This window comes from Xiphophorus hellerii, chromosome 2 (assembly GCF_003331165.1).
Source record: "Xiphophorus hellerii strain 12219 chromosome 2, Xiphophorus_hellerii-4.1, whole genome shotgun sequence".
In the NCBI taxonomy this organism is placed as follows: domain Eukaryota; kingdom Metazoa; phylum Chordata; class Actinopteri; order Cyprinodontiformes; family Poeciliidae; genus Xiphophorus; species Xiphophorus hellerii.
Window position 1 is genome coordinate 3,298,417 of NC_045673.1, and position 20,046 is coordinate 3,318,462.

At 40.9% G+C, this 20,046-nt stretch overlaps 1 protein-coding gene across 2 annotated transcripts in view; it reads left to right on the forward strand.

Annotated features, from left to right (window-relative positions):
• The first annotated feature begins 9,476 nt into the window (after window positions 1-9,476).
• znf423 (zinc finger protein 423) overlaps window positions 9,477-20,046 on the forward strand; it is a 184,146-nt gene continuing 173,576 nt past the window's right edge. The window contains exon 1 of one of the 2 annotated variants that reach the window (XM_032580635.1): window positions 9,477-10,623. In XM_032580635.1, coding sequence (XP_032436526.1) covers window positions 10,584-10,623 — 40 coding nt within the window. In that variant the 5' untranslated portion in view covers window positions 9,477-10,583. The remainder of the gene's footprint in view (window positions 10,624-20,046) is intronic. The other variant, XM_032580643.1, reaches the window with a different exon arrangement.

A 20,046-nucleotide genomic window follows, 5' to 3' on the forward strand; every position in this document is an offset into this window, starting at 1 on the left:
GATGACCTTTTTACCATCACCCTAATCTTTAGCATCCTCCACTGTTTCTCTATCAAACTGAGGTCAGGACTTTTACTGGGGCAACTCAAATCTTTAATATTACTTTACTAAATCTGTAAGGAGTATGAAATATTTTTGGCTTAGTAGAGACTGACGCCATGGTGGCCCATTGGACCAACACATCCTGCACCATGTGGTGAACATTAAACCCTGGATACTGGGCAGTTGGACAATGCAAACCTTCAAGGTGACCTCCATGAGACCCTCCTCATTCCTGATGGTTTGCAAACTGAATCATTTATACACCTATCGCTAGGCTGCATGTAGAAGAAATTACATCTAAATCTCAATGTTTATTGAGATTTTGTTCATTTGTTTAAAGCTGCAGCATGTAACTTTCATTAAAATTATGTTTTTTCTTACATATTTATTAAAATTATAATGTTGTGACAGTATGATATAAAAAATTATCTGAAAAAATCCTGCTGTCATCTGAACAAATACGCTGCTCCATCAGAAACAACCAATCACAGACAGGAGGAGGGTCTTAGGGTTGCCAATCACTCTTATGTACCAGCTAGTTCACCACAACATAGCCTGCCATGAACACTAAGGCTAATTAGCATGGCTATTGATGACGCCGGATAAATGGTTTTCCTGGACGTTGTTTGTCTGCACATTGAGCAGCATGGGCTCAATGTGCACATTGATTGACAGCACTAAGACCCACCTCCTGACCCTGATTGTTTGTTTTTGACTGGGGAGCCAATATTAGCATTGAGAGAAGTTGGATTAGCTCAATCTGTTCACAGATTATCTGTCTCATGCCATACTTTGACAACCTATTGGAGCCAAAAAGGAGCAGATCATGGCCAAATAAAAATAAAAATCTGAAAAAGAAAACTTTGAAAGCTCAAAAATTTGCTAGAAAATCTAAAAAATTTTAGATTAACCTCAGAAAATTTCTAGAAAAAACTTGGAAATATTCAAAGTTTCAAAAGTCGAAAATTTTCCAATTTTGAAAGTCAGAAATTTCAAAAAAAATTTCTAGAAAATTTATAGATTCATATCAATTTTTTTTTCTTACATATTTTGGACGTTTGAAAGTCAGAAATTTCTTTGTTCTAGAAAAATTCTTTGATTAATCTCAAGATTTATGAGTTTTTCAGTGGAAATATACTCCTAATTTTTATTTTTTTTCTATCTACAATGGTCCTAATATGCATTCTTACGACAGTCACGAGATGGTGTCAATTTTAGTAAATATGTAAAGAAAAAAAACATATTTACACAAATAAAGCAGTGCTCTTTGTTTAAGAAAATCAGTCAGTGTTTTACAGTGGAAGATGATGCAGGCAAAAATAAGGCATCTGTCTTACAAAAACATATTTACCCTTGTTACAGCAAAGATCACATCATGTAGACAAAAAAAAAAAGCCTTGAGAAACCCGCAGCCTCTTCATGCAGCAGGATGTTTGATTGTGACTGGCTCTCGTGGAGGCTTTAACGGCCCGGTAGATGAACTGAACAGACTGCTGGTCGGTTTCCCGGCTGGTTGACTGTTTGACTGGCTGTCTGAGTGGGCGGCTGGCTTCTTGCCTGCCTACTTGGTTTACTGGCTGACTGGTTGGCCTGGTGCCTGATTGGCAAGCTCACCAGCCTCAGTCGTGTCCCAAGCCAAGCCCCTGCGCCCCTCCAGATCTTAATTGGGTTAAGTTTGTCCGCCACAGATAACACTTCCTCTTTCTTCGGAGAGTATGGAAACAAAAAAAAAATGGCCTGGCAATAATGACGCTCTTTAACGGAGCTCTTTTCTGCTTTAGGTGGAGGAAAATTAGGATAAAGGGGGAGGCTCCCTGCAGAGGGACAGTGTCGGGGGAAGTGCGGCATTGTTCGGCGCTACGCGCTCAATGAGAATCGAGAGAACGAAGAAAGAAAAGGGAGCGAAGGAAAGTAGATTTGGTTTTCGTTGTAGGGCTGTCACATTGCCACGGTTTCTTTTTAACAACGTCTCATGGCACAGACACACACGACCCTGAGAGACGGGGCACACACCCAGGAATACAAACGTGTCATTGTGTGTGTGCACATGGCTTTTAGACACACGATTTCCCACTTTCCTGTTCAAAACTAACACAAAGAAAATGTTATTTCCTGCAGCTGAGCCAAGAAATTTACAAAGAGAGCAGTAATAACAGCTTTCAGTTAAATTGAACAAAGGTGTGTGACGCTATGACCAACTCAGGCTGAGCAAGCCTGCCTCATGGTGGTCATAATGATGCTTTTCACTCTCCAGGAATTCATATTTCACCTTTCCTATTATATTTGCTATCAATAAAAATGGCCACAAAGACAAATAACTCATATTTTATTTTACTATTAAGGGGCAACTATTATGCAAAATTCACTTTTTGCATTTTTTTTTTGTTCTTCCATTTGGGTTTCTAAACAGTCCAAGTGCTTTTTCTGCCAATAAGTTATTGATTTTTTTGTTTTTGGAAAACGAGCCGTTTCAAAAACCTCCCAGTTCTGAAGTCACAATCAGCTGGAGACCCAAGTGGAGCTGGTTAGCTGGTTTTACCGCTGTATGTGTTGTAAAAAAAACCAGTGTTTTGTTGACATTGACTTACCATCCTGAAACTACTTGCTGCATTCTTGTTGGTTGTGCAGGAGGCTCCACCTCTGCTTTTCAAAGATATACGGTTGTATAGTTGCACATCTGTTTCCCGCCATTTTAGAGTGCGAGATTAAACGTTGATTTGGGGGCGTGGCCAACAGCAGCAGATTTGCATAAAAGTGACAGAGCCCTAAAGCAGCTCATTCTGAAAGAAACTCAAAATTTAAAATTAATGCTAAGCTACTTTAGAATATAACTTTAAAAGCTTGGGTGACCTTGAACCTGGATGGAGAACCTTTCGGAGACTTTAGATGTGTCAAGTCTTATCTTCTAATAAGATGATTAAAATTACTCCAAACTCAACAGCAAGAACTTCTGCTGCATTCATTCTGCACATTACGCACAGAAACACATTATTTCCTCTGAAAAATCCTTGGCAAGCGAGTCAGGCTGGAAATGAGCAAAGCCTCAAAGCAAACATTAAAATGATGTTGATCTTTTTTCTCTGTCTCCACGCTGAATATTTATTGGTATATGGCTGCAGGCTAAACTCTCTCCCACTTTCTCACCTTTGGATCAGTTGACGAATGCAGCTTACACTGAGACAAACACACAAGCAGCAGTGAGCACACATAATCAGATTGTTTTTTTTTTTTTATATATTCATTCATGCATGTGTGCAGCATGTACACCAGAGCATGCGTTACATTGAAATTCAAACTAGTTAGGAATAATGCAGGAGACTGCGGTGCATCTGCAGAAATCTATCTTCTTTCTGTTGTTAACAGCCGATAAACGATGCAGCTTCGTGTTAGCATTTTAATCGGTCACACATGAACTTGTTTCAAATAAAAGAAGGCAATACAAAGTGTAAAAGAATGAGATTTGAGGAGAGGCAGAGCGACACAAGAGGCAGCAGAGGGATTAAGGCAGGCAGGGAGAGAGAGTGTGCTTTAGGCTACATAAATATAACATGAACTGTGTTCGCAGGTGGCAGGTGGGGAAGCAGCACAATGCAGAGGAGCCATGTTCAGCAGCACTTTGTTCAGCAGTGGAGAATAGACTTTCAGTGCCTCTTCACCTCAGGAACTCCAGGCTGTGATAGCTGGGAGACAGAGAGCGGACTGATGTGGAAACGGCTCGCAGCGCTCTCTGACCCTGACTCCACTCTCACAGCCTCTCTGTCTTATTCCTGTTGCAGATGCTCTCACCTCACATTGTGTCGTCGTCCAGCTGACGCCATGTGAGCTGCGAAAATCCTGAGTCTGGATGGAAGGATGATGTTTAAAAAAACTAATTCCCATTTTCTGAAGGCTGAATATTTATTAAAAGTTTCCCCTCAATTCATTTTAAATCAGTCTTTACATTATTCATTAATAAGTTGTACTTTGTACTTTTATTTTGAATTATCGTCATTTTAAAAAAAAAAAATACATAAAATTAGCTTCTTATCTTTCTTTTGAAAGGACATTAAAAAGTGAAAACATAACAGATTCTGTCCTAGTTGGTAAAACCTGCATCTGAGAAAGTAAATGCACCTTTCCTGCTTATGCCAGAGGTTCACTAACTAACGAGGAGTTCAGGCAGTTTGCAGCTCAGGAGCAAAGAGGAGCGAAACACAACGCCAAGATGGGAAGAGCTCAGCAATGACTGTTCCATCCATCCATCCATCCATCCATCCATCCATCCATCCATCCATCCATCCATCCCTTATTTTAAGTTTTTAAAACGATTCATAATGTCTAAGAGTTGTGTAACTCAATCATCCTAAAACATTGTCTTAATAAATTAGTCTAATGGCACATTTTTGTTTAATTGTCAGAGAAGCTGAACACAATACAAATCCAGAAGAAAACATCATTATCTTCCTGGATACGTTTCTGAAGATGTGGTAGAATGTGTTTCTTGTGCATAGCTATTTAGAAAACTAATTAAATTCTAAAAACATTTATGTAAATGTTGCCTTCATGTAATAACTTATGCAGGTTTAAAGTTTAATTTAACCGCAGCTCACTGAATAAACCAGTGTCCAGCCAGCAGCAGGATTTATTTAATGTGAAGGTGAAAGATCAGTGAGATCTTCATGGAATCACCTCCGGCTCCTTGTTTTCCGTCTCGCTGCTGTTAAGGTATGAAATCTTTGAGCCAAATCCCCATTTTGGAGCCATAAAGCTACATCTGCTGCTGGTTTATTCCATTGATGTCCTGTCTGTATCAATTCCCGCTGCATGTCTGTTGGCGGACTTATTCAGAAGCTGCTGCTTGATGTTCTCTTGTTGTGTGCATTAAAAAGCCAAATCCTTGTGGAGATGACAGAGGGTGTAATCGCTGGCTATGTGATTCAACAATAAGGCCCTTAGAAGCCATTCAGAGTGGGGCCTGTCCTTGACCCTTAAGGAGCTTGTAATGTGGGCTTTTTTCCCCCGCTCTTTGTATTTACAGGCATAAACGGGGAGGGGCGCCGGAGGTGGAGGGGGGACCGACCGCTGAGCGGGGGCTTTTGGCCCTCCATGCCACTGGCAGCATACAGGGGGAGCCTCACACACACACACACACACACAGATATCTTTGCAGGGACTTTCCATTGACTTCCATTCATTTCTACAGCCTAAACCTTACCCTTACCCTATCCCTAACCATTACATACCCAACCCTAACCCTATCCAAAACTCAATTCACACCTTAGTCCTAAATCTGACCCCTGACCCAAAAACAGCATTTCCCCTTGTGGGGACCAGGCTTCGGTCCCCACAAGGAGCAGTGTGTCCCCACAACATAGCATATGTCAGGAAAATGGTCCCCACAAGGTATTAGAAACAAACGCACGCACACACATGCGCGCACACACACACACACACACACACAGACATGCACACCTGGGTGTCTTGCATGACCAGAGTTGCATAGTAACTAGTTACATTTACTCAGTTACAGTTTATTTGAGTAACATTTTGAAAATTTACTTTTTACTTTACTTGAGTAATTTAATTATGAAGTATCGATACTTAAGTAACATTTCTGGATATTTGACTCACTGTGAGTACCTTCACCAAATGAAGAACAAGCTTGTTTTAACCAAAAAATTCACCTGACTCAGTCAACCTGCACAGTTTTAGTTTCATAAGTTTTATATTGAAAAAAAATTTTGGGAAAATTTTTTATTTTCCCTGATTTTGTTATTTTTTTATGGAGTCTGTCTGGTGGGAGGAAAAAAAATTAACCCAACTTAATCATAAAAAGTTGGGGGGTTTTCTCCTATGGCACCAGGCGAGCTCTGTAATTTGAATGATAATTTATATAAATTATTTTCATTTTGGTCTTTAAACTACCAACATTTTCACATAACTTTAAATTTTGGTCCATCTGATGATGGAATTTCTGAATATTAAATGATAATTTTGATCAGTTACTCAATACACAGGAAAACAGACTGTCTTCAGTCAGAGGCTTCTTCAAATTCACAGTAATACAGACTGTTGCAAAACATCTTTCCTGCAGTCATCACCATCCATAATAACTCTATGAAGTATTTGAGTTAATATGAGTTACAACAACATTTAATTTTAATATAGTTGCTTTGAATTGAATTCCCACAAGTCTGAACCGGAAATGATCTGCGCCACTGAACCGCCATGTTGGTAGGCAGGGCACAGAACAGTGACGCTTGTGGGCGAGTATCAGTGATGTTCAGGTCACATTTGAAAAGATTGGATATGTACCGGATTTAGGAACATATATTCACACTGCAGCCTACAGAGACCCGATTTTTTGTCAAATCTGTTTTTTTTGCCGTGTTCGTTCACACTTCCAAATATATGCGACTGGTCCAGTGTGAACTGCAAACGACCATAAGGTCCCTGCGCATGCACAATAGAGGTCGCAATAATGTCACACACAGAGAGCATGCTCAGTGTTTGCAGAAGTAAACATGGATGCTAGAGGTGGAGCGTATCTTAGGACTTTAAAGTTGATGTCCGCCCAGAGTCAGCACATTAACAACTTTATCAACCTTGTTATTGTCCGCCATGGTTGCTGCTTTTCTTCTTTCAGAACGCAGAATAGTGACGTTTGTCGAGTATTAATGACATTCAAGTCTATGGGATGAATGCAACCTGGCCGTTCAGATTCAGGACACATTTGAAAAGTTCGGATACGTATCGGATTTATGAACACATATTCAAGTAGAGTGGGTCGCACTCGAAAAAAATGCAATATGTGTTGTTCAGACTGTCAGGAAAAGATGAGATACAGGTCGCTTATCAGATTTGGGTCACATCAGGCTGCAGTGTGAACGCAGCTTTAGTTGGGTACATTTTTGGTTACTTTACCCACCTCTTGTTCTTTTCATTTTGGAGGGAAGGGTGAAGGTTTGTGAGTGAGACAATTGAGGGGATGGAGAGAGAAAAGAAGTCCATCTTCCTCCTTCTCCCGCCTCCAGCAGCTCCAGCGGGGGGCCGATCTTAAAGGCTTCTCTGCCTCTCCGCGGGGCGGACAGGGTGTGGTAGGGGGGTAGGGAGGCTCAATCTGCGGCCCCGCTGGTCAGCACTGGGAGCTCCACGTTGCTGCGCTATCCATGACAACCAGAGCGAGAGCTGGGAGAGTGTTAGTCAGGGAACATGGAAAAGCTCAGCTGCGGTCAGAGAGCGCTCGGTTGGAGCAGAGAGACGAGAACAAAGCACCCAGTGATTTTCATTTCTCCCTCTTTGTTTGCTTTATATTGTCCACAGACGTGTCCCCTCTTTGCTTTACTGGGAATAAAGGAGCTTCAAAGGAGACACAGCCACACACAACCATGTAGACATAAATGCACACACATGTGTGGCTAATTGAATTATGTGTGTACAGTGAGTCAGATGCTTTCTGTTCGCCGTGAAAGCAGCTCTCCAAAGGGGCGCAGCACTCCTAAAGGCCAGCGGAAGACGCAGAGAGGCGCATTTTAAGGAAAATGTCACCAGATTTTAAACCTAGGAGTAACGTCCCCTTTGCACAAAGGGCCATGCTTGTCTGCGCTCACTGCCAGGTTGTAAGTCAATGTGGTCCAGAGAAAGAACAGAACAGGAAGGTTAAAAGAATGTAAAATCAACTTTTTTTTAGTTTTACATAATGTTATAATGTTAATGTTATCTCATCAAAAACATACTTGGAATATTTTCTTGATTCTTTCATGCATGTTTGAGTAATCCTTTAAGATTGCTCAAACCATTCAGCTACAAAACACCTGGTTGGACCTAGCTCCACCTTCAAGGCGCAGCTCCTACTTGGAGTAGCAGTTTCCATCTCTGCTCCTTCAGACTAGCCTGCAGCAATTAGCAAACACTTGGTGGAACTGTGCAAATGTTGAGCTGATTGTAGGAACTACAGTACTTCTCAGTGAAACGCTGGTAAAAATGTTGTTAAATAGTAAATAGAGGAGCAATGGTGTGATGACTTCCTCATGGCAGAGTTTCAGAAAGAACAGCAGCTCTTAAAGAGACAGAGGCCCAATTTCAAGATGTTAAATTACGAAGTAAAAGTTATTTTAAGGTATGTTGGATCTCTATAGCTTTTCATAACCACTGAAGATAACATAACACAATTTTATAGCACAATCAAGTAACTATGTACCTGGAAAACACATGTTACTGCCACTATGATAAGTTTTAAATCTCATGCGTCCATCCACTGGTCTGTCCAATCCGTCCAATGTGCCCGATCCATAAACACAGATCTATTCAGTCTAATTCTGTTCTCTGTTATCTGAAAAATACAGACATTTCTAGATTAATTTCAGAAATTTAAAAAGGAAATTTCTGAGCTCCAGAAGTCAAGAATGTATAAGAATAAACTATTTTGTTTTTTAATTTAACCTCAGAAATTTGCTTGAAAATAGCCTGGAAATTTCAGAGTTTCAAAAGTCAAATCTGTGTTAGAAAAAAGTCTGAAACTTTAATATTAATATTTATATAAAATTCAAAGCTCAGAAAGTCAAGAATTGCCAACTTCTGAAACTCCAGAAATTTCCTCTTTCTGTTTTTGCAGAAAATTTCTGACAATCTTTTTCTCCCATATTTTTGACTTTTGGAGCTCAGAAATTTCTAGTTTATGCAAGTAAATGTAACTAGTTACTACCCAACTCTGGCCAAAAAGGAAAATGGTTTTGACATCCCTGTTCTGTTGAGTCCAAAGGTGGACAGAGAACCCAAAAGTTGTACTCAAGTAAGAGTAGCAGTCCAAAAATGACTCAAGTAAAGAGTAAAACAGTATTTGGTAAAAAAAAAAAAAAAGTCTACTCAAATACTGCATAACAGATCAAATTATCATTCATTTAATATTTAAAATTGCATCATCAAATGGACTAAAATATAAAGTGGAAATTTTGGTATTTTAAGGATGAAAATGACAATAATTCAAATAAGTAATAAAAAATAACAAAATCAGGCAAAAGGAAATGTTTCCAAATCAGTTTCTTCCAATAAAAAACTTATAAAACTTTAACAAAAACTGCAGGTGTGTGTCTGTCTGGTGAATTTTTGGTTAAAACATGTTTGTTTTTCATTAACTGAGTACAGAATCCAGAACTTTCAATCAAATTAAGAGTAGCAATACTTCATAATAAAATGACTCAAGTAAAAATAACTACAGCGTAGTAAAAATACTCCTAAAAGTAATTTTAGAAAGCTACTCAGGTAAATGTAACTAGTTACTACCCAACTCTGGCCAAAACTGAAAATGAGTTTGACACAACCTGCTCTGTTGAGTCCAATTCCAGGTTGCAGTTGCGCCATTTGGCCACAGCTCGCCGCTGTTGCACAACTCTCCTCCCCTTTCTCCCCTCTCTCCCTCCCTCTGCCCATCTTGTCTCTCTCGCTCTCTCCCTCTCTCTCTCCTGCCTCTCTGCCTCAGCCAACCCGGGCTGTGCCGAGCTGCTCCCTGCGGGATCAGAGCGCTCCCCCGCCGGGACCCTTCTCTCACATCCCCCTGCTGGGACGCGGCTACATTTCCAGCCAAGCACTGCCTGCCTTGGCTTTATTATGTGTGTCTGCGCCGCAGCCCCGCCAGCAGAGGCAGGCAGAGGAGGAGGAGGGAGGCTGGTAGCCAGAGTCAGGACAAAGAAAAAGCAGGGAGACAGAGGCTAGCGCAGGGTTAGACCGCTCCAAACATCAGCCTGCCGTTTATTAGGAAATATTAACAAACTGAACGGCTTGTAAAAGCAGCTTTCCCCTCGGGGTGGAGAGGCAGGGGGAAGCAGCGCACTGTCCATGCCACCAGATCCACAACACCTAGAGTAGAAATAACGGACGGTTCTGGCCGGTTCGGCTCCTGGAGGGGTGGGGGGAAGAGAACCAGAACAGCCTGAAACAGTGACACTAAACTAAAGAAGCTGAGAGGAAGAGGAGAGGAGAAAGAAGGCGCGCTTCAATCGATAGAAAATATTAGAAAAAATACCCGAAAAAACAAAAACAACAATCCGTACGAGGTGCTGGCTGTCACTTCTCTCTATCGCAGCGCGTGGAGGTCCTGTCCAGGTGTTGGTTGGTGTTTTTTTTTTCTTTTTTTTTTTTTTTGGGACGCGCGCGTGGGTGGCAGCTCGCGCACAGGTCCGTCCGCGAGCGCTGGAAGAGGTCGGAGAAAGCGGAACGCGTGCGGCAGCGGCGGCGCGGCGAGGAAAAGAAACAAAATCAAGGTTGTCGGAGTCGCAGCGAGCGAGGAAGTTGTGTCCGCTTCTCCCACAAAACGCAGCAGCTGCGGCAGCTGCCTGGCTCCAGTTCCCGGTGCGTTGTGGCCGGACTGACGGCAGTGACCGAAGCTGCCGCATTGCAACAGGCGAAGAAGCAGCGAAGAGGTGGTGGAGGTGAAGAAGAAGAAGAAGAAGAGGGAGGAAGAGGAAAGGACAGCCCGGCTGCTCCGCCGCCTGCATGGGAAGCTGAAACCAGGAGCGGAACGAGAGCAGTTAGAGAAAATCCAGGTTTCAGAGCGCAAAGCGGAGATGTCCAGACGGAAACAGGCCAAGCCGCGCTCTGTTAAAGGTAAGAAAAGTGCTGGTTTGGGAGCAGAACCGGAGTTTGTGCCGCTGCAGCGTTGACTCTTAATTTAATTTAAGTTGATTTCCCCCCAAAGGGCTGTAAGCTGGCTGTGTGAAGCTCTACAGCTGCTTGGCTTAAGACCTGAAGTTTACTGAGTCAGATTGTGGAAAATAAAAAAAGAAGCAAGTCCTGTATACCTGACTGAGTGGAAATTGGTTTTTAATTAGCTGACACGGGTGGATCATTGTTCTGACAGCGTGGGCTGTTTTATTATTATTATTATTTTTACACCAACTTGTTGTGGTTTACTGAATAAAGCAAATTAGAGTAGAAATCCCAATTTTGAATTTACTCTTAAAAATGTACTACAGTAAAGAGGCTATTAGAATATGGAAAAGCGCATATTTTAGCGGTTTGAAGGTTTTCCGTCTTATTTAAGTCTAATAACTGCTATTTTCCCGCATATTTACTATCTAAACATCGATAAAATTGTTTGTTTCTGTTTGAAAAATAAGTTTTATTTGCTGCTAAACGAGGCGTGAGTTTTTCCGCCATCGTCATGAAGTGGCGTTCATTGCAGTGCATGGCTGAGTGGGCATCACGCAGGGGCGGGGTGGAGGGGGGGCATGTGGTGTCCTTGGCCTCCCTGTTTCCTTTATGGGACCCAGATGGGCAGCGGGACTGTCCGACCATGTGGTCACCAACCCACCTCCCCCCTTTTCCTCTATTTCCTAGAGCCATCCACGCTTTTCCTTTGCTTTTTTCCTCCTGTGTCCATGAAGCCTTCCTGGTATTAATTATAAATCAGGATTGTTGGATATTTTGGGGGGATGTTTGGTGGGTTTTAGCCTTTGCTTTTAGGCGGGACGCTTTTTATTCAGTCCACATTAGAGGGGAGGCTGCATGTGCTGTGCAGGAATCTCTGACGGAACGTGTTAATGCGCTCCCTCGGGGATGGGTTTGTGGTTTTTATGTCTTTCTACTGCGGGTTGCGTGTGCAGGAAAACGGTTTAAAACTGTTGCTTTTTAGCTCTCGTAGGGAGAGGATGTGATCGGCAGTGACAGCTCTCGCTTTCCACAGGAATCCTGGGCAAACTCTCGTTCATTTTGTGTTGAGTCCTGCATGGATCTGTTTCTGGTTTAAAATGTGTCACATCGTCCACATCCTTCAACAGTAGCTGCGTTTCCATCGACTACATAGTTGCACGACTTGGATTTACAAAAATACATTTGCTTAAGATTAAAAAAATTCAAGTGTTTTTATAAAAAGCTTTTGTACTGATGTATTAGTTTATTTCACAAAGCTGCAATGGAAACACGAGTCACAAAATTAAAGGGAAAATGGTGAAGAAGACGACAGGAAGTGGTGAGAGGATGATGGCTTAATGACTTATCGCGTGAACAAACTTTTTCACATGTGATTTTAATTGCATTTCTTAGTTAATGGAAACAACACAATTGTCAAATTGTGTTTTCTTTTCTACCCTAGCAGAATATCAACAAAGTTTATAATGGAAAGGCAGCTAGTGTTTCTATATTTTAACTGTGTGTGCACCAATTGCACCTTTTAAAAAACCTGACCTGCTGATTCTGATTTTGGCCGATGCAGATTTTTTTTCTTTGGTCTGAAATGTCGCTAAATAGAGAAAGAACGTTGCAGAGAGGGCAACAGTGGGGCGATTATTGTTAACTGCAAACATGCAGACGTGACCTGGTGCGGGTCTGTCAGTCAAATGCCTCAATGCTGAGGTGGATAAGATCAGCTTCAACTGTTAGTATCGGCCAATCGTAGATCTCTCAAAAGTAAGGAAATCGCGGTGGATTTATTGAAACTTTATGTACAGCTGGACTGAAGAGTCTCCAATAAAGATTAAACAAAAATCATTACTGTAAAATGACAGAATTACTCAAAATTGCATTAAATAATGTCACGTTTAGATCTGGAGAACATGAGAATCTACAATCCTGTTTTTCTCTCTGATCAGAATGTGAGAGATGGGATGAAGATGGTTGTTGCATCCCGTCCAGATCAGTGGATCCGTGTGTGCATGTGTGTGTGTGTGTGTGCGTGTGTGTGTGGGTGTGTGTTTGCGCTCATGTTTTTGGAAGTGGGATCTCGTTGAGGCCGGCAGGTCTCAGCAGCCTGGATAACCGGAGCTTAGCTCCAGTGAAGCAGCCGAGCGAAGCGAGGCGAGGCAAAGCCGATGCAGACGACCACCACACACACTCACACTCTCTCTCTCTCTCTCTCTCTCTCCCTCTTTCTGTCTGTTTCTCTCTCTATCTGTGTGTTTTCTGCAAATACAGCCCTTGTTGTCTTGCCTTAAGCACCATGTGTTGTGTGTACTCCTGTGTGTGTTTGCTATCTCCCGTCCGCACCTTGCCCCTCTGACAGCTTGGCACGACCTGGCATTGGGGCGTTGGGGGGGTTTAGGGGGAGAGAGATGGAGGAGGAAAGTAGGGAGGGGGTGAGGGGTAAAAGGTAGGAGGGGTGCAGCAGGTGAGGTGGGCATCACCAAGGGATTATCTGTGTTTTCATGTTCTTCTGTCTTTCACCTGCTCACCCGACTCTGACCGGCTTAGCATCAGCAGCAGAATCCCAACTCGGCCGTCTCTGCTGCTGCTGCTGCAGGTCCGGACCGGATCACAGCGACCCGATCAGAAACGGATCTTTCACTCACCAGTCTGAGGTTAGATAGCAGAAATATTGTCAGGTTTCTGTCATCCTTCATTAAAGCTGCAAAGAAAAGCTGTCTACATACGTAGGTCTTAATGAGATTCATCCCAGCAAACTCCTCTTTCCAAAGTGCTTCTCTATATTATATCAAATAATATAATTTGCCTTGGGTTGTTTGTGCATTAATTGCAACATTTTACGTTACAAATAACTTGCAAATAGTGAATCAAAAGCGGCGTGATAATACACGCATTTATAATTGTTGAACTTTAACTTGTCACTCTTTCTTTTTTTATTTTAGCATGAAATATAAAAGTAAATTCTCAGAAACTGGAATCGACCAATTTTCCCCTTCATTGTTAGATTAAATACTAAAACCTATAAAGGTATTTTTCCCCTATTCATTAAATGCAGCACTGTTTCTGATGTATATTCTTGTCAGCTGACAGCAGGTACTTTGTTGCACTTTTGAGTTTGATAAAAAATCTTCAAAATGTTTGCAACATGTTTTGATGTATAAAAGTTTTTGTAAAATCTTTAATTTGTTCTTTAATTACAAACCAACACCTCTGTCATAAACTTGAAGCTTGTTTTTTTCAGAATGTTTCGTAATTGGTCAAAATCAGAATTGGTTGATCAGGGCTCAAACCGATCATTGGTATTGGCCAAAAAATGGCTGATCAGTGCATTTCTAATCCTAATAAATGTCTTTTAGTCAAATATATTGCAAATCAGAAGATAAATGCAAAAAACTTTAAATATATCAGTTAATTTTTAAAAAAGTGAGCTTTCTTCTCTGCGCATTAAATGCATAAAAGCTTGGAACTTCCTCCATTTTCAGTTGTTAAATGCATCAACCAGCAGCATGCACTTTGATCCAGTTAGTTTTTTAATATGGATTGGGGCTAAAGTTTGAAGAATAAATGAAGATAATCTTACACCGACCACCTCATCAAGGAACCTTGAAGATTTTGATCTGATGAAAAACTGGTGTTGTCTCCTGAAAAGTCTGTTTGGTGCAATGAAGGACAGTAAACGTCCGTGCAACTGATCCAATATAATACGGTCATGCAGACGCTAATAATCTGATTCATTTTGTTTCAAAGTAGACCTTTAGGATTGTAAATCTAGATATTGCCATGATTATTATGATTTAATGTTGTGCAGACCGAACTTTGGTATATTCTTTTCCATCAGACAAATTAGTCTCACTCTTTGATCACCGTGTCACATTATGATTCGTATCTTATCTATATTTCTAGCTAAAGTTGGTTCAGTTTCTGTAAAGAAGAGGTTGAAGTGTTTAAGATGTTACTCTGACTCTTTGGCTGTTTATCTTCTGAAACTATGAAGTTACATTTATTTTTGTTTTTCAGTTATTTTCTCGCGTCTTTACTCTCTGCAATGTATTATGGGTTTTTTTTATAGCTGAACAGATTGTTTTTCTCTCAGCAACAAATTGAGACAGAGTTTTATTTGATGTGTTATATTATTATAAAGCATCATTCCTTTAAAACATGAACACATCTTTACAGAAATTTTCCTTATATTTTGAAAAGATAAAAATAATATGCATGAGCACTTAAAGGCATATTTTAATATCTCCGTCCGGTTTTCTCTGGATATTATTATTATTTGAATTAAGTGATAAGCAGCTGCTGTAAGGAATCCATAGCAGGATTAGAGTGGTAAAGCCTTCCTGTATTTATCAGTTGACATTTTCCTTGGAAACCTGAGAGAATGAGACGTTGGTCAAGTTATCAGAAAGCTTTACATCAGTCAGAACTTTCACTCAGTCTGTAGAAACTGCAAATGTAATAAAAAAAAGTCTTGTTTAATAAGGATAATAAGGATCGTCTTTTTCACAGAATTGTAGCGTGAAGAAATGCGGTCAGATGTTTGGAAATGTCCTGATGAGCAGCGGTCCTCAGGTTTGTTTGACGGATTTGGTGGAACGGTCGAGCCTCTGCAGCGATTAGACCCTGTTAGCACGGACGGGACCTGACTAATTGCTGTCTGTTAATTGAACATGGACTAATGGTGCGATGATGGAGCTCCTGGGTTAAAAAGAAAGCAGGGATGAGCCTGAGGAAGAAATGAAAGCAAGCTCCGCTTCCCTCTTATCTAAATATTATTTCAGTGGATTAATCCGTTTTTAATGTGTGTCTTTAGTGAAGCGAGGAAGGCAGAAATCTCATTCTGCGTCTGCTATCTCTCTCTCTCTCTCCCTCTCAGCCCTCAGCCCCTGGAGTCTCTCATGCATTATGTAGTGATGATTATTACTTAATTACACATTAATAAATCCGCTTCATTTGCAGGACATTAAACGGGAGCTGAGCGCATGTGACAGGGAGATGGAGGAGAGTGGGAAGACCGGAGCGGGCGCTCACTTTTTAGCTGTTCTTTGCTTTGTTTTCCACTGTTTGTTTGGAGCCAAATGATTTCTGTGGAGGTTGGATTTGCTGCTGGAGGGATCTGGGATAATGACATCACTCTGTCTCCTCCTTCCTACTTCTCCTGCTCTCCGCTCTTTCTGCTCCATGCTTACATGCAAACAGGGTCAGGGTTTTACCCATTAGTGTAAACATAGATTCTCAGCAGAGTTACATCATCGGGATCCTTTGTCTTTCACTTTGTTTGCTTTGTATTTTAACAGAGAATGAATTTTATTAGTCAAGTATTGGACAGAATAGTCAGTAGTTAAGAAAAAGTCTAAATGTACACATTTACAGATCAATACTGGGGCAAGTCAAGGTTTTTGTTTTACACTGTGTTCCAAATTATTATGCAAATTGGATTTAAGTCTCATAAAATTAGATTTTTTGTTGTGCTATTAAATTCATAGATGGTATTGTGTGTCAGGGCTCTTTGAATCATTATAATTAATTTCAGAGAGCTGGTTGATTAGTTTGTCTGGTGATCGCAATTAAAGGAAATCTACTTAAGAAGGATGTTCCACATTATTAAGCAGGCCACAGGTTTCAAGCAATATGGGAAAGAGAAATTTTCTGTCTGTCAGACAGTTTAAAGTTTCCCCTTTCCTTAGTTCCTGTTTTGTGTTTGTGCATCTCTGGAGTTTAGGAATGTTTTTCAGCGACCGATGAATGGAAAGAAAGGAAACTTTCTCAGGGAAATTGTCATCTCTGTCTCCTATACATAAAACACTTAAAACTTTAAAACACGTGAAAACGTTAGCCCCTCCGAGTCTTGAATGACTTGGATAATGTACTGAAATAAGTGGAAAAGCAGTTTCAAGAAAATTGTGGAAGACCTTATGCTCGACTGCATAAACCCATTCTAATATGGTAATTATTCTTTTCCTGGTGTTGTTGTCAGTTAACAGCTCAGGAGCCAAATAACTGCAACACCAACACGTCATATTGAAATTAAATTATTTAGAAATGACATTCAGTTGGAAGCCAGTTCAGGAATAGCATTTAATATCCAGCACTGAGAGTAAGTTTAATTTGGAAAGACGTTTCACGGTTCTTGTGTTTTACTATAAAGGCTGAGGATTATGTCACACAAAGATGGTATGTTCAGCACAGATCTGCTGTCTGTCTGTCTTCCTCCTTCCATCTGGCTTTGCCATCAGCGGGTCTTTAATGTCACCCTTTGGCAGAGCGCGGACTCTTTCACAGGGCGACCCGCTCTTATAAAACTCTAACCTCCAACATGTGGTTTTGATTACATGAAGGCTGCAGTGTTTCGCAGGTGCGCATGACTTTTAACAGCACTGTAAAGGCTGCGTTTTGCTTTGTGTGTCCTTTTTTAAAACATCCCGTTCAGAGTTAGCGCTGCTTTCGAACAGGTTTGTGACGGCTGCACGTCGCTCCTGTATAAAAAGCCTGTTGTTGCTTTGCATTAAGGCTTGCTGAACCATTAAATGGCTCTCTGAAAGCTTTGTTAGAAATTCCATTGACTCCTCAGCAGGGGGTGGATTTGAGTTTTTGCTATTTTTCTTTGATAAACGGGACAAAACAAGCTAATGTAATTGGTGATTGGTGGAGCCCAGCGGCACCATGAATTGAATGTAATGGACTCATGTGGATCTGCGCTCAATTAGAACCAAATTACTCCACAATGGAAAGCTTAGAGAGTAACACATACCTAAATAGATTAGGCCTTCTTTCACTCTGGGAAGAAAACAAAGTGAATGTGTGAATATTGAAAGTAGTCACTCTTAAATTTCTTTTAGCTGACCCAGAAAGGATTTCAGGTATTATTCAGGAATAAAAACCAGTCTAAACAACATCTTTATAACAACGCCTTTTAAAGCAAAGACTAGTGAGATTTAAGCAGATATCAGACTACACTTCCAGTCAGAAATTATTCGTTTGGCTTTTGTAATGTTTGATTTTAATTGCTGTTTTTCAGGGTAGAAATATTGGCTGATATATGTACATGTATCCCATTAATATTTTGCCTAATTTCCTGTAGCAAGTTGTACCTGTACCACACATTTTTCTGGGTTTCTGATTACTGTTCTTTGCAGAATTGGTGCAGCTCATTTAAAGCATGATTTCCAAATCTTTAAAGGGGAAGTATCATGTAAAATTACTTTTTTGGGCGTTACCTCATGTTTTAATGTTATTCCTTTATCTAAAACAAACCAGGAGTGTTGCTTTGATTCTCTCTTGCATGTTTGAGAAATCCTTTAATCTCCATGGCAACCATTCACCTGAGCAAACGCCTGGGTGGACCTAGCTCCGCCTTCAGGGACACAGCTCCTCCTCCTCAGAGGTGCTGTTCCCAAGCTCCTACCTCACAGAACAGCCCTTCTCCATGGCTCTACCAATCGGCTCCTTCAGACTAGCCAGCAGCAATTAGCAAACACCTGCTGAGCTCATTATAGGAGCTACATCTCAGTGAAACGCTGGTTAAAACGTTGTTATAGGGTTAATAGAGAAGCCATGTTGTGATGACTTTTTGCAGGTGGAGTTTCAGAAAGAGCAGGAGTTTTTAAAGAGACAGAGGCCCAATTTCAAAGTTAGTTTCTTTTAAGTCATATTTTATATGTACAGCTTTTTTTTTTTACAACTGAAGGTACTTGATAGTGCTGTAAAATGTCACTATGTGACTTAAAAACTATGTAATACAGCCCTGTTAGGGCTTTTGTTAGGCCCTGGAAACTTAATGCTAGCCTGTTTAGCTAGTTGTTGTTGTTTAGCTGTTCTGAAACGTGTTTTTGACCATCGTCATGTTAAAAGACCAAACTAGTTAAAATCATTTATCTGTCAATTTGAGAACAATTTCCAGTTAGTTTTGCTCCTTCATTATTCCCATTAACTCAGTGCAATTTACCTCTACTCCATAGCAACATGCTGCCTCCACCATGCTCAACAGTTTGTTTGGTGTTTTTACATTTAAACGACTTAGAGAATCCGTCTAACATATTTTCATCTGATGATAAAAGTTTCTCCAGAGGGAATCTGACTTTTCTCTGTGTGCGCAACTGCAAATGTTAGCATCAGTTTTAAACTGACCTCTAATGTCTGCACCCTCTCAGACTTCGGTGATGATTGCTCATGGTTGCTGTAGATGACAGTTTTCAAATAAATTATGAAGTTGTTTCATATTTCTACCAAATAATTGGATTTAAGGTGTGACGTAAACTAGATGTTTACGTCACACCTTAAATCTCGGTGGCACCACATTTTCTCATTGGATGAGAAAATGTGGTACCAGTTTGATCTGGTTTGCTCCTCAGTGAGGTGTGCATCATGCCAGCACATCTCCTTATCAGCAGCCGGCCTGGTGCGGTCGGGCGGCTGCATGTGCGTGGGACCAGCAGACCAGGCCAATGCCACGGTAGCGGCTTAGCTAGTCTTGTCTATCAGCTGCAAACTCACTGAACCTGAACACCATCCCTGTCCCCAACGTAGTGGAAACAAACGCACACTGAAACAAACAGAAACGATGTCTTTAAGTGTGTAAGATGTTAGTGTGGTGCATAAAGTCAATATTTTATTTTATTTTAGTCTCAAAGATGTAAATTCTTCACGTTTAGAACAGTGATTTTGTAAATATCTGTAGCTGTCTTTGAATTTTTGGGATTTTGGACAGATTTGCACCATTTCTCTAACACTTCTTAGCCTTCCTCTCCTCTCCCACCCCAACATATTCTGTACATTAAACATTAGTGGAGGGGCAATTAGCAGTTCCCCTTTGCACACCTGGCTGATGCATAATGAATTTACTGCACTCCCCTTCCTCTCTCTGCGCCACACACTGATGTTGATGAAAGGAGGACTTTTGGGAAAAGGGAATTTGCGTTTCTTAGGGTGCTTTCACACCAGCCATGTTTAGTCCGCTTTAATTTAGTCCGATTTGTGTGGGGAAGCGTGAATACATAATACTCTGATCCGGACAAATACATTGAACTCTGGTCTGCCTACAAACCTTAATCTCAGTTCGGTTGAAGTGAACTCTGGTGCGGTTTGAATGTGTATGTGAATGGGAAGCGGAATGGAGACCACTCCAAAAGCAGGAAGCGGACTACAACCCAGGGCATTCTGGGTAAATACAACTAAAACAAACACGAGTCTAATGCTAGCAGGAGAAATGACTTGTGGTCTTTTACCAAAGACGAGAGAGAAATCCTACAACCGCTAAGATTTTTTTTTACCAAAGACAAAAAACACAAGGAAAGGACCTCATGTTTCTTTCAAAGTTAGTAAGAAAAAAATGCTAGTTTGGTCAAGAAATGACTACAAATAAATAGTTCCTAGCCTAAACCTGTAATCATC